Source organism: Patella vulgata, chromosome 3 (genome assembly GCF_932274485.2).
Source record: "Patella vulgata chromosome 3, xgPatVulg1.2, whole genome shotgun sequence".
Taxonomy (NCBI): Eukaryota; Metazoa; Mollusca; class Gastropoda; family Patellidae; genus Patella; species Patella vulgata.
Window position 1 is genome coordinate 40,748,873 of NC_065881.2, and position 16,553 is coordinate 40,765,425.

At 33.3% G+C, this 16,553-nt stretch overlaps 1 protein-coding gene across 2 annotated transcripts in view; it reads right to left on the reverse strand.

Annotated features, from left to right (window-relative positions):
- Positions 1-16,553, reverse strand: part of LOC126814552 (mothers against decapentaplegic homolog 3) — a 92,450-nt gene that overhangs the window by 53,359 nt on the left and 22,538 nt on the right. For both annotated transcript variants that reach the window (XM_050539785.2, XM_050539786.2), the window contains exons 3-5: positions 11,524-11,717; positions 7,465-7,596; positions 7,217-7,276 (exon numbers count right to left, since the gene is read on the reverse strand). In XM_050539785.2, coding sequence (XP_050395742.1) covers positions 7,217-7,276; positions 7,465-7,596; positions 11,524-11,717 — 386 coding nt within the window. The remainder of the gene's footprint in view (positions 1-7,216; positions 7,277-7,464; positions 7,597-11,523; positions 11,718-16,553) is intronic.

The following is a 16,553-nucleotide window of genomic DNA, read 5'->3' on the forward strand; positions in this document are numbered from 1 at the left end:
ACCTTTTATTCAAAAGCTAAATTACCTAATTTAGTCTTTAATCGACTAAAACCATAACTTTGAAACTTAGACTAAGGGTCTCAAAATTACATTAGCTCTACTTGGCTAAACACATATATGGACAACATAATAACACAATTTTTAGCAATCTAACCTTTTATTTAAAAGCTAAATTACCTAATTTAGTCTTACTCGACTAAAACCATAATTGTGAAAATTGGACTCAAGTCCCAAAACTATATTAGCTTTAATTAGCTAACCACATATACGAATGACACAAAAACACACATTTTAACGAATCAAAGCAGAAACATGCCAATTCTATCCTTAGCTCTGCCATCTTCCTACTTTGATCCGGAGACAACATCAATCCCTTATTTTATTCCCTATTCCGTTTCCTTTTTATTATTCCTTAGTTATATCAAAAGAAATTTTTTTAAACCTACTCCCTAGACCTACTTTAATTTAATTTTATTACTCAAAATTTACTATACTTACTACAGGTCATGTTAAAATGATAATATACATATCTAACTAATGATAGTATATTGTTTAATAAACCCGTCTATCAAAACTTATATTTTATTCTCTATATAGTGGAATTTAAAACACTTATTTGATATTACTATTATGTGGTCTGTTAACAAATTTGCATATTCAATTTTCCCGAAAAAATGTATTTTCCCGAAAAAATGTATTTACCCAATTTTGTGAATATTTCCACCCAAAATTGTTCTTCCACCAGATTTCTTTCTGCCAAATTTTTTTCACCAGAATTCTCTTTTCCAGCAGAATTTTTCATGTTGCTGGTTTGTACGGGTTTTCTTCTTCCAGATTTCTTGCAGGGTACTCAATCTTATAGTCACATGCACCAAATCAAATATATAGCACCATGGGTCTTCTGTCAGACGTGGAGAGCGGGCTATGCCAAACCGGTCGCCACATCCTACGTATGACCCATTCATCTTTTCTTACTACATATCTAGCAGCCTTGTGATCGTCTTTGCTTCCCCTTCACGTTGTGTATTTTCCTTTTACTGTTTTCTCAGTTAGTTAAGACGTTTGTCTTTCCAGGAACAACAATGCAGTTCGTTTTTACATTCTATATATCATTGCCAGATACATGGATACAACAATGGTATAGATTACAATACTAAAGTCATTCTCAAACCCTAGCCAGTCAGACTCGCTGCATGGGCGAGTCTGCTGATAGAAATTTTTACATCTTTTCCCTTCCAGAATCTGTCTGACGAATTCTCACAAGTATGATAGTTTTGTAGCTTTGGGTTTTGGACCTTCAATTATCTAATTGGTCTAATATGATGTAAATAATTAGAGAGATTGGTTAATTGAGCCAAATGACATTGAAATCCACCCTTATATGGTTAGTGGAAATTTACTGGAGAAACTTTTCATGAGATATCTGTTATCAACCTAGAATTGAATGTTTACCACATTATGAATCTTTTTTATGTAACCATCTGTCACTCATTCGCTAACTTGATTTAAGTACAAATATGTGAATCTACTAACTTGCCCGAGATATTAATTAATACAATATAATGCTATCCTTAATTTAAAGAGCAAAAATTCTACAAAAGTCTTACAAATGGGGCGGGGGGACTCATGACTCATGGACCAAAATCAATATTTGCTATCCTTAGGGTATAAATAAGGAATAAGTATGCCAAGTTCCAAGATAATCCATTCAAAATTGTGGCCTTGGGCGCTAAACACAAATTGGGTGTGACTCTGTCCCTGGGGGTCGGACATTCTCCAAAAAACAATAGGTATCATCCTTAAGGTATAAGGAATAGGTATGCAAAGTTTCAACAGGCTCTGTTAAGAATTGCGGCCTGTAGGCGAAACACACACACAAAAATTGGGCGTGGCTCTGTTCCAGGGGTAGGGCATGCACCAAAAACAATAGAGGTCATTCTTAGGGCATAAGGAGTAAGTATGAGAAGTTTTTAAGACAATTGATTAAGAATTGCGGCCTGTAGGCGATACACAGCTACACAAAGAGAAAATGGGTGTGGCTCTGCCCCTGGGAGTTGGGCATGCACCACAAACAATAGGGATGTTCCTTAGGGTAAAAGAAATAAGTATGCAAAGTTTAAAGATGATACATTACGATAACAAAAAAATAAAAGAAATGGGCATGGCTCTGCCCCTGGGGGTCGGGCATACACCAAAGACAATAGGGATCATCCTTACGGTATAAGAAATAAGTACTTAAAGTTTCAAGACGATCAGTTAAGAATTGTGGCCTGTAGGCGATACACAGACACACACACATACATACATACACACAGACAGGGTCAACGGCAACATACATGTACGACGTATAATTATAATTAATGTGGATGTATAAACACTAAATGGTACTGAACCTTTGAATATTTATATAAACTTGTCAACCGATGGATAGTAGTGCCCTGAATTATCTTTAAAAATTAAGTAAGATACATGTACCATATGTGGGTTTGCACTGCCTGATATAATGAAGTTTAAACTTCAATCCTTTACACAGTGAGAGAGAGAAATGGGGTTTAACGTCCACTCGACACAAACTAGGTCATTTCGGGACTAACATATGGTTTAATTTCATTTCATCAATTCGCTTGCGCGTAGGGGTCTTTAGCTGTGGGAGGAAACCGGAGGACCCAGAGAAAACCCATGAGGTTAGACAGGCGACCCTACTCACTGTCAGGTACAACTATGGATTCGAAAACAATCCTTTACAACCAAAAATATTACATATTGGTAATAAAGATCATTGACTGACATTAAAAATACATTATGGGAGATTAGATAAAGAGCTTGCAGTTCTCACTATAATAGTTAAAGATAGGTTGCCAGGCAACAAAACATACGCCCACAGCAGCTAAATCGTCCGGGCAGTCAACAAGAGTTGTCGCATATTTTTACTTTTTTCGGTAATGAAACATTTATAATACACTAAAATCTGATTAAGATCAACAACTCACAAAGTAATTATCAGAAAACTATTAGAATTTGTTTGTTTTTTTATAAAGTTCTGCCCCATGCTAACGTTTTGTATACAAAGCTTTTAATATCATGGATTTAACTGTTCAAGTCATAAAAATTCATTGAAAATCAATATATTTGTTCGTCTCAAGATCTTAAAGGCTCAATACCACTCTTGTTGTAACTGAATAATATGTCCCAATCTTTATTCTGGTCAACAAATTGTACTATTTTACAATATTCCAATTAATTGGTGATATAAATTTCATCTTAACACACCTAATTTAAAAAATTGGAAAAATTCAACTAAATGATTTGAAAAGCCTGACGTAAACCTTTTCAAATATTTTTGAACCCTCTGGACAAGTAAAATAGGTTTTAATGGATAATTTACACAACAGGTAAGACACTAACACATCTAGTACTTAGAATAAGGCTATTTTTTTATTTTCTGGGGCTGTCAAGCCAGCAAGAGTGTTATTGACCCTTTAAACTCTGTGTATCAATCTGAAGTCAATCGAATGATAACTTTAGCCTTTAGAGCGTCACAAGATTTTGCAAAGTGATCAAGGGCCATAACTTTGCCAGTTACTATCGGAAATCGTTGAAAATCAATAGGAATCTTCGTCTCACGACCTCAAACACTGTGTATAAATTTAAAGTCAATCGGATATTAACTTTAGCCTCTAGAGCATCCACAAGATTTTTTTAAGTGATCAAGGGCCATAACTCTGGCAGTAATTATCAGAAATCGCTGAAAATCAATAGGCTTCTTCGTCTCATAACCTTAAAAACTGTGTATAAATTGAAAGTCAATCGGATATTAACTTTGGCCTCTAGAGCGTCCACAAGATTTTTCAAAGTTATCAAGGGCCATAACTCTGGCAGCAAATATCGGAAATCGCTGAAAATCAACAGAATTCTTCATCTCATGACCTTATACACTGTGCATAAAGTTAAAGTCAATCGGATATTAACTTTGGCCTCTAGAGCGTCAACAAGATTTTTTGAAGTGATCAAGGGCCATAACTCTGGCAGTAATTATCAGAAATCGCTGAAAATCAATAGGTTTCTTCGTCTCATGACCTTAAACACAGTGTATAAATTTAATGTCAATCGGATATTAACTTTGGCCTCTAGAGCGTCCACAAGATTTTTCAAAGTGATCAAGGGCCATAACTCTGGCAGTACTTTTCGGAAATCGCTGAAAATGAATAGACTTCTTCGTCTCATGACCTTAAACACTGTGTGCAAATTTAAAGTCAATCGGACGGACGGACGGGGGCGACGACAATATACGACCACATAATAAACTCGGCTGATTTAATCAATGCCTGTACCACATTTCATTCAATCTATATTTACTTTTAATTCACATAATTTATATGATAAATAGTAATGATAAGTAATAATTAGTCAATAGAGCATATTAATTGAACTATGGCATGAACATGTCAGATGCATGCTGACTGCCATCACGTCAAACAACTATCAACTCTCATATTACTGTAAGATTGAACCATTTACATTTTAACATATTGCTGTTAATTCAAAAACTATTAATGTATTCATACTAGTTCACTCCATTATTTCACAAATAGCAAGGGAAACAACTCTTGTTTCTAATCCACAGCTGTGTATTAAGAGAAATACATGTTAGAAACAAAAGGGAAAAATCAACTAGCAACTCTGGTATTACCATAAGATTGACCCATTTATATTTTAACATATTGCTGTTAATTCAAAAACATTTAACCTATTAATACTAGTTCACTCCATTATTTCACAAATAGCAAGGGAAACAACTCTTGTTTCTAATCCACAGCTGTATATTAAGAGAAATACATGTTAGAAACAAAAGTGAAAAATCAACTATCAACTCTGATATTACCATAAGATTGACCCATTTATATTTTAACATATTGCTGTTAATTCAAAAACATTTAACCTATTAATACTACATGTAGTTCACTCCATTATTTCACAAATAGCAAGGGAAACAACTCTTGTTTCTGATTCACAGAGGTATATTAAGAGAAATACATCTTAGAAACTAAAGTGAACCAACAGCTGCCAGGCAGGATGCGCCCACAGTTTGCAAGAGATGGATAGAGAACAAGCTAAAAACAAAAAAGATTTTTTGTACAATCAGGGGCCATAATCCAGAAAGTTATGGTCCAATTCAACATTAATTATGGTGGAATAGTGATATACATGTATCTAAACGTTTTTTAAAATCTGAAAAAAAAATTGTGACCTCTAGAGAATCCACATATACGTTTGGATATGTGTGATTATCAAAAGGAACCAAGATCTTTATGATAAAAACATATATTTAAAATCCAAATCAGATAAAAACTGTGGTCTCTATAGGTTCCATAACCTTGATATACCATATTTCTACACTATTTGCGTAGAAGATGGGGCCATTATTTCCGTCAGTTTTTGTCCGATTTTCACGAAATTTGAACTCAACCATCATTAGTGTAGAACTGTGATATATTCACACATTTTTTTTTTAAACCGGATAAAAATTGTGACATCTATAGGGACCACAAGCCCAAAACGCCATTTTTCCTACACTCAAAGGCCATAATTCAGGAAGTTACGATCAGATATGCGCGAATATCAAAAGGAACGAAGATCTTTGGGTTATAAACATGTATTTCAAGTTTCATTAAAATCGGATCAAAAATGTGACCACTAGATCATTCACAACCTTGATATACCAGAAGTTCTATTTCAACAAAATTAGATAATCAGTGGCTGCCAGGCAGGATACGCCCACATTTTGCAAGAGATGGATAGAGAACAAGCTAAAAACAAACAGGATTTTTTGTACAATCAGGGGCAATAATCCAGAAAGTTATGGTCTGAAATGCGCAAATATCAAAAGGGACTGAGATCTTTGGGATATAAAAATAATGTTTTAAGTTTTTTCAAAATCGGATAAAAATTGTGACCTCTAGAGGGTCCACAACCTTCGTATTGCATACTTTTACACAATTTGCGTACAAAGAGCGGACATTTTGTTGGGCAGTTTCATTTCGATTTTCCCAAAATTCGAATTCAACATTCATTATGGTGGAATGGTGATATATTTAAATGTTTTTTAAAATCCGAACTCAATCAAAATTACGGTGTAACGGTGATATATTCGAACATTTTTTCAAATCGGATAATAATTGTGACCTCTAGAGGGATCACAAGATAAAAATGTGATTTTTCATACAATCAGGGGCCATAATTCAGGAAGTTATGATCCGATACGCACAAATATCGAAAGGAACCAATATCTTTGGGTTATAAACATGTATTTCAAGTTTCATCAAAATCAGATCAAAATTGATATACCAGATGTTATACACTATTTGTGTAAGAGGGGCGGCCATTTTGTCCAACAGTTTTAGTCCGATTTTCACAAAATTTGAACACAGCCAAAACTACGGTGTAACGGTGATATATTCGAACGTTTTTGTAAATCAGATAATAATTGTGACCTCTAGAGGGACCACAAGCTAAAAACAGGATTTTTCGTACAATCAGGGGCCATGATTCAGGAAGTTACGATCCGATATGCGCAAATATCGACAGCAAACAAGATCTTTGAGTTATAAACATGGATTTCAAGTTTCATCAAAATCAGATCAATATTGTGACCTCTAGGGTGCCCACAAGCTAAAAACGTGATTTTTCGTACAATCAGAGGCCATAATCCATGAAGTTATGGTCCGATACATGCCAATATCAAAAGGAACGGAGATCTTAGGGAGATAACCTATATTTCAAGTTTCGTTGAAATCAGATAAAAATTGTCACCTTTAGAGTGTCCACAAACAATTGTGGACGGACGTCCGGATGGTCAGGGGCGATGACAATATTCGGCCAAATGAAAATGTGGGCGTATAAAAATTGACCTGTAGAGTGTCCACAAACAAATTGTGGACAAAACATCCTGGCGGACGGACGGACATGGGCCACGACAATATATGTCCACATGAAAATGTGGGCGTATAAAAATCATTATTATGAAAAAAAAGATAGAAAACATTGTAAAGCAATAAAGACAATGTAGATTATGTGTCGTAATTTAGAAGAAAACTAAAGGAATTATGATCGTATTAGTGTGACTTCAAGATAACATGTTAAAGAAATAATCTTATTCAAAAATTTTATAATATGGCATTATTGTGAGCATATCCTTTTGAATTGTTCAATTACTTACCCATTCCTTGCGTATCTGAAGTGTCCCCTTCTTCGCTCATGTAGCCAGGAGGTGGACTGTCTGAAATTTAACACATGGATATGATGAATTAATTAATTAACCACTCAAAATCTAGTTTTCGGGATAAAATATTACCAGAACACTCTAGTAGCATTTTCTTTTTTTTATTGCTAATGCAGGACTAATCACAGATAATATATGGGAAGTAAATCTTATCTGAATATGAAATGTTTAAATGTCTGATTTACCAGGTATACTGAAGTTCTCATTGATGCCAGCTGGAAAGTCAGTATTTTCAGGTATAGTTGTAGAATAATCATCAAGTTGGGGAATCTTCTCAGGTATTTCTGTATGTCTTGGTACCAATACTGGTGGTAATACTAAAACATAAAGATAGGTTGCCAGACAATGAAACAGTTAATTCCTCTGAGCAATCTACAAAGGTTATTATTGTTATTTACAGCATATTTATAGTGTGCCCTTTCATATCACATGTTCAGGGGCACTTTACAAAGTGACAATATAATCATACCTCCCCTACCCCATGCAAAAAAAAAAACCCAACAAGATTATGGACATGTTAACAGTTGTATACAGAGTCAGTTAAAAACTTGTTTAAATAAATGTGTTTTAATTTGTTTTTTAAAAGAATGTAGAGATGCGCAACATCTTAATAAGTAAGAGACAACCATATATTTATTCTTTAAGAGTGCAATAGCAATATTAACAACAAACTAAATATTAGTGGTGGGACGATACATCAATACATAATGGTATCACAATACACAGCTTGGCAATTTATTGGAAATGCTTATTGCAATATATTGCCGAGCAATTATAATTTCATTATTTTTATATGTGTCGTCTTCTTTAGCTTTACTTATTGAAATTGTTTCCTAATCATATAAACAATTCTCTGATCAACATTTCTTCCAATAATACTACCTAGTTCATCGGATTTACTGTAGCTATGTCCGCCTCTGAAGAAACGAGGTTCGCAAATCAAGTTCGTCCTACGCTTTGATTAGCAGGAATGAAGTAGATTACGAAATTAGTTTCCACATTCCTTTACAGAAGATTACAGTTGATGTGTCTACTTTTTTATCTGATATTACAATTTATTTTTAATGTATTAATCCAAATATTCAACAGGATATAAATGTGTGAAAGGCTTACAGGGAATCAACTTAATCCATGCTAAAATATACTCAAAATCACTATTTAACATTTAATCAAGAAAACCAAATCAAAATTGAATCAATCAGATCAAAAAGAGGGACATGAAAAAATTCAACAAAACTCATACATGTAGGTGACACTGGCTATTTTGTCCGCAGTGGATTTCGAATGTTGAACAAATTTCAAATCATCATATCTAAACGGAATTGAAACATTTTTAGACTAATATTCCTTTTTAGTTTTAAAGACTCTATTTTATAATATTGAATTTAACAAGGGAATTAATAATCCCTCAGAATGACGTTCAGATATGTGTAGGCTCTAAGTGTGTGTTGTGAGGAACATTTTACCTGAACAGAATTTTCATTTTTATTAGGGGTGATATCTATAGTAGCAATTATCTGAAACTGAATAGGGGTCTTTGTCTCATGAACATTAACACCATGTAAAAATATCAAATCTATTATTAGATTATACCTTTAGCATCTAGGAGGTCAACAAAAATGAAATGAAATTGGTTTAATGTCCCACTTTTCTGCACCAACCAGGCTAATGGAGACAGGCAAGGATAGTCTGTCAAGCGAAAGTTTCTCAAGATATCTCCAATCCTATCTGAATTACACTGGCTACCTCTAAAATATTGTATAGCCTTTAAGAAAAATATGTTCACAATCCCAATTCACCAGGCTATCTCACACAACTTATACATCCATACGACCCTTCACGAAAGCACAGATCATCATCAACTCAAAATAAATTAATCTGCCCCAAAGAACTCGTTTTGGTGAACAAGCGTTTAAAGGAGCTAAATCGCTAATATTTGAGACCTAGAAATTGACACAAATGGGTAGCAACGCATATAATATTGCAATATAAATGCATATGAACTGATTTACATTCAATCGTTTCTGTTTTTACTGTAATTTCTAATCAGTTATGTTCGGCGAAATACGCCAGAAGTCTTAATCAAAAGGAACCGAGATGTTTGGGTTATAAACTTATATTTCAAGTTTCAACAAAATCGGATAAAAATTTTCCACAAGCTAAAAACAGGATTTTTCGTATAATCAGGGGCCATAATCCATGAAGTTACGGTTCGATACATGCCATTATCAAAAGGAATCGAGATATTATGGAAATAAACCTATATTTCAAGTTTCGTTGAAATCGGATAAGAATTGTGACCTGTAGAGTGTCCACAACAATTGTGGACATCTGGACAGACAGGGGCGACGTCAATTTACGTCCACATGAAAATGTGGGTCTATAAAAAGTGCTGAAATGGATTTTGGCACACGATTCCTGTACAATATTGGATATCAGAAGCCCATCTTTTCCCGGTAAGATCACAACATAAATGTTTATTTAAATTGGCAAATAATTTGTGCTTTCAGTGTAGAAGATTTGGGTTGATATTTAGTTAGAGACTTAGCTACTTTAAGTACGCCTCTCCTTGTGAATGGAACAAACTGCCTTATGATGTAAAAGAAAGCCCTAATATCTCAGATTTTAAATCTAGATCAAAAACACATTTCTTCAAACTTGCATATCGTTAATTCGTTTGTAACTTACAATTAGGTTATACTTTTATATGTATTCTGTGATAATTCTATCCCTGTATTAATTTTTAACTTTTTGTCACCTTCGATTTAGTTTAGAATTAAATATGGATTCTGTGATAATTTTATCCCTATATTAATTTTTAAACTTATTAACAATTATGTGAAGCACCATAAAGCAGTATTACATACTGGAGGTCACAGCGCTATATAAGAAGATTATCTTATTTTTTATTTTATTATGTGTGTTATGAGGAAAATTTTACCCAGACAGTGGCACTACAGCCTACTCATATTCTAACCATTAGGGGTTCTTTTATGTGCATGCCAATATGTATATGGGACTTCAGTTTTTCATCCCAATTGACAAAACTCTGTTCCTTACCATAACCCTCAATCCTGACAAAGGGAAACCACACTGGAAAATGCTGAGGAACTTTCTTGGCCTCCTAGTTAGTTAGATAATGCCTTGCATGCACACTGAGCCACGGTCACTGTAGGCCTATCCATGCTTTACCGTTACAGTGGTGTTATTTTCAACGATTATAAACTAAACTAGACATAGAGTGCACAAACTGTTGCCTGGTTACTCTGGCTAATGCATGAACAATGTTACCATTCTCGTAATTTGTATTTTTAACTGAATCGTTTTTCAAGTACGAAGGACATGGACGGAGCGTAAAAGTTCATCATATTTATTTTTTTGCAATTCTTTCAAACCAAAATTACATAAAATAGATCTGTTTTAGTGTTGTATCACTATGCCGTAATGTAATCAGGTTCACTAAAAGTGAAATCTACAGCAAAGAATTATATTTATTTATTTGTGTATGTAAGAAGGGATTGTGTGATAAATAAAATCTCCTACTCGTCTTTTTTACTTTATCGACTTGTGTTGATATTTTTTGATATCAAAAATGACTCGTAGGAGAATCTCTATATGCCAAACAAACAATAAATTTTAAATTCATTTCACAAACTATTCGCGCGTATGGATACACATCGTTTTTGATTCCATAATGGGGATTAGAAAATAATCGTTGATAACTGGAAACTACATAGCATTGGTTATGAGTTACAATCCGACGACAGTTTACTTTAGTTTTGTTTATCATGTGTATAATAAATAAATTTCAGAAAAATTCAGAAAAGTATTGATTTTGATGTACAAAAAATGCTGTGGTGCCATAGCAGTTCCATTCTGCCACAGCATTTTTTATTTTTTTATTTGTGCCATAGTAGAAAATTCTTTATTTTAAGGAATATATATAAATACATATAAAAGACTGCACTCAGTAGAGCAGCTGTGTGCAGCCATCCATATTCAATACATATTCGTGTTTACTTTCAGAAAATCAAAGCAAGATCAATTGCCTGATGTTGTGAATTCTTCCACAATTCATTTGGCATTAGAATATTCACTTTATTAATATTATTCCCAGGATCTATGTTCATTGCAGGGTATTTAATTCTCTGATTTCATACCACATACACATGTTTAAAATTTAAATCAAATGGAAACTTGTGTCAAAACAAATTGTGCCCAGCTTATGTTAAAAATATAACTACCTGGTGGTTCCACTCGTATATAATGGTAAGGATTGACACAGACCTCGTCTCGTTTTAGATGAAATGCATATTCACACCTATCTTGGGCGCGTAATTCCTGGTGACTCTGCAGGTCTGGCCACCTCCATAAACGACAGTAGATAACGTGTGGTAACCCTTTACGGTGAGATACTTGTAGACGACCATCTAACGATCTGAAAAAGATCAAAATATCCATCTTCTTAAAATTTATAATTGTGATAATAATTGTGATATTGAAACAAAGGAAAGTTCTCTTGAAACCTCAGGCACAGCATCCCTGTTAGGCCATACCAATTTAATTTTTATTTCTTTGGGACTCAATAAGTAAATAGCGTACTGATGTTGTGTGAAAAATGTTTTGTTTAAAATTTCAAAACTTAAATATTTGGCACTAGAAGCCTCTGAGAAGAGCAACCAACTACTTTTTGTTTTTAAATTATTTCCCCCCAGCCAAGAAATAGAAAGTAAAATTTTTAACAGGTCTTCGAACATATATATTCAAAATCCTGGCCTTAGCTGTTATTTTCTCAATAAATCATCTGAACATTTTAAGCCTGGCGCACACTATGCGACAACTCAAGCGACGAGTCTGGCGACAAATATCGCCTCAATATAAGTGGATTGAGCACACTACACGACGACTTTGGCCATCACGGAAAAAAACACCCTGTCACGTGCTTCGTCACTCTCAATCCTCTCTCTCATTGCCAAACAAACAACCAAGATGAGACAACCAATAAGCCCAGGTGGGCGATGGACGGTCACTGTCCGTTTTCTCGTTACAGGTACTGGAAAAATAACGCCCATTCTAATTACCATCCATGAATCCTAGGACTATATTATTATTGAGTACATTGCTATATAGACGGAACAATCCACTCTGCCTACCATATGTATTCGACAGGTTTGCCAAAATTCCAAACTTAATTTCAATTAGTTAGTTAAGGCTATAATAGGGTAGGAATTCAGAATTTGATAACGTAATGCAATAATGCAAAATTTGATGACATGAATAAATTTTTCAAATAGATTTTAATTCAACTTTTGATGACAAGTGGAAGCCTCCTATACCAAAATAATTTTTAAACAATACTTTTATCAGCTAACATTTGAACAAGTTTGGAAAACAGACTAGGTCTGTGTGGGAACCCTCTGATTGATTTACTGCAATATTGTGAAAGTTGAATCTGTAAAACTAAAAGGATTATCAGTACAAAAATAGCTCAATTTAGTTCAGTATTTAAAAAAGATATGATGAATTGAAAATATGTCACCATTCAGCATCATATAGGATATAATATAGACAAGAGAAACCAGTGCCACCTATAATTGTTGTCGAAATCTTTTGACAGGTCTATTTTTAATCCAACTGAATCAAAGCTGTAAGATTATCTACCATTGATATTTTGATTATTTTTTGGTTAATTATATATTAAATCATTAATTTGAGTACATTTTAGTGTGGATAAAGTCATGGAAAATTTGATATTTTCCAAAAAATGCAACTGACACACACAGACATTAAGCTTTACAAATAATTAATAGAGAAGATAATAGGAGAAACAAAGAAAGCAATGAAAAAATGAAATGAAATGGGGTTTAACGTCCTACTGTTTTGCTCCGAACTGGGTTAATGAAGACGGGCATACGCCATACAGTGTGCTATGAGGGATCTTTTACGTGCACGCCAACGTGTACACAGGATCTCGGTTTTTCGTCCCATCCGAACGACTAGACAGCTTTCCTTGTCAGCCCCTCCGTCCTGCATCACTGACAAGGGAGAACTACGCCGGAAAATCTGGATGAACTTTCTCGGCCGACCTCCAGGCTGGCGAGCCAGCGCCTTACCCACTTAGCCACCGTGATCCCCACAAATAATACCGCTTTGGAACTTAATCAATGGAATAGAATGTGACGACCTGGAAATGGAAATGGAAAAAAAAAAAGAAGAAAACTTCCGTACATAAACTTGAGAAACCCACAATTGGTCAGATATTATGGAAGGATAACGTTGCCAAAATTATTTCAATGTTCATGGTGCAAAATACATATGTCAGCAGTTCATAATACGTATTAAAGTTTTACAATTTGCAATTTCCATTGCTCCACACTACCAATGTCACAGTGTTAAAATACAGAATACATTTTTAACTATTATAGCGAGAACTGTCAGCTCTTTATCTAATCTCCCATAATGTATCTTTAATAAATAAGCTCCAGCTAGATATTTTGGAATTTCGACCAAATGAATAACTTTTGATACAAAGTAATCATAAATTGTATAATAGTATAACTTGTTAAGTCATTAACAATTTTACTGTAAATATATTCGATTAAAATTCATTAACGCATATCATTATCAAACAACAACAATCAAACATGACCACAGTTTTAGTTTTAGGCTGATTTTCAATTCCTTTAATCTGTTTCTACAGGAACTCATTCTTCCTACCACAAAAACACTTCAAATTCTAATAGACAAATAAATACTGGATGTTGAATATTTGATTCGGACTACTTCAAATATGATTTCGTACTAAAAGAAATAAAATAGTCTTGGAAAAGTATGTTTTGATTTGGGTAAGAATAGCACAAGCCAGGTGAAGACTAAATATTTGAGTATCGAAGACTTGTGTCATGAAAGAGAAACCCTGTGGACGCCACAGTAACAATACACTGTTCAATAGAATACAGACAAGATGAAAAACACTTGATGTGTACCTACTAAACTTCAAACACATAATTATCTATTTATAACAAATATCCATCATGATATCAACACCAGTAGATTTACAATAAAATATGTGATTGCATTGGTTTAGAGCAATCATAAATATACAATTTAATTATACCCTCTAGAATTTATCTTTAATACATGAAAAGTAAATAAATATTTACATCTCGGCACACAAGTACTGTACAAAATTGCAATGATATGGCTTCAGAACAAATAACACACATAATATAAATGATCTGTGGTACCAAAGAGAGTGATGGCCTATAAAGATTGGAGATAGTTACAAGCTAACATATAATATATATCAAGCCAGATATAGTAATAGTATCACTGACTGTAACTAATCACTGTCACCAATTCAATCTATTTACTATATAATAGTACAGTAACTTATCTGAATTGAAAGTTTCGGCTCACACAACATGTCAGTTGTATTAAAAAGCTTTTATACTTAAATTACAGCGATTTTTTTTTGCTTCATATTTATCTCATTTTTAAATGTTCATATTTAAAATTACTTTGTAATAGAACCAAAAGAAGCACTGGCATGTGAAGTTTTTTTTTTTTCATTTGTTCAATTCAACACTCCCCAAAGATGGTATCCAGAGGGTTCAATATTTAAATCTTTTTAATGAATTGAAATAAAACAGAGTGCAGCAAATTTGACTAGGACTGTTTTTCAACCTGCTATTGTTTGAATTCCAACTACTGGGTATCGAGTTATCTACTATGTGGACTTTCATAGTGTAGTGTGCAACAGAGTTTTCCTTTCCTGTCCTACTGTGTCTGTCATCTGCTTAGTCGATACCCTTGTATCGTCAGTAGAAATGACCACTCTTAACAGTTAATTGCCAACTATTTAGTCTTGATTACTGTGAACAACAGTAGATTGAATATCTTCTTTAGAGAGACTACTTGGTTCGGGAATAATAAATTTCTGTGGAAAAATCATTGTTAACAATATATATATACATGTATATACATATATATATATATAAGTATCTGTCTTTTCTCCAAAAAGTATTTATTATTCAGCAGACTCTGTTATAAGTGGTTATGTGTCAAGTTTCACAAGAAAATTGGGGCATACAAAATGCATAAAAATCGGATTATACATGTACCTCACATTGTCATATGTTTTAAATGTTGGATCCTATCACAAGCAAAACAAAGTCATACCACCTCTGCTCTGATGAGTAATTTCTTTTTCGCTTTTTTTTTAATATTAAATTACCTTAAATTAACCTCAACTACAAAAAATATAATGTAAATACATAATTTGATTTCATCCAATCGTTAGCAAAGGAACTTCTTCGTAATTTTTGTCAATATATTACATAACTGGTAGATGATACTTACAAATTATAAATATGTTTTGTTTACAATTAGTATTTATTTGCTCATTTATTCAATAACATGTCTGCTCGTCCGAACAGAAATTAAATTTAATATACAGATAATAATTTATTTTACCAAGCTTTGATAAAATAATAATTATATATATATATATACATAAATCTAAATTAGTCTGAATTAAACGGTTCTGATGTAGACTATATGGTTTTGCACAGGTTTTTTTTCCAGTAAAAAACCCCCATAAAGCTGGTACATTAAACATGTCTGAACGACAGACTAATGATATAAATTTAGAATGTAAAAATAACTGTACTTGTAATGGCTGAATGACATACGGAATAAATCAATTGATGTATACAAGTATCATTACCCAGCCTATCATAAAATAAATTATCTAAAAAAAAAACTAATTTGATGTTTGCATCACAAATACTGAAAATATACTGTGATAAAAAATAAAAAGTGAATTGCCCATAGAATATTAAGAAATCAATAGAGTAATATGTAGAACACAATCAATTAGAATTCTTGTTTTTAATATGTGTAAAATATATGCCTTTATAACAAACAGCATGGCTCATATTTCAATCATTTATCTGTTTAATAGAAAATCAAATTAGAATTCTTCAATATACACCATTAATCACATTAACCAAATTGAATTGTACACAATAACATGGAAGAAGTCGCCATTCTTCGCTACATTTGATAATGGAAAGAGAAAAATATAAGAGGTAAAGATAAAAGTGATTATTATCAACAGACCCAACAATCTCTTGTCAGTTTTCATGATATAATCATCAGTAAACCTCAAAGTACCAAAATAGAAAGATTTTTTCCACCAGTAGTCCAGACATTTTATGTTCCTGCAACAAGATTTCACTGATCGCTACTGTGTATTGATCAGTCTTGTATA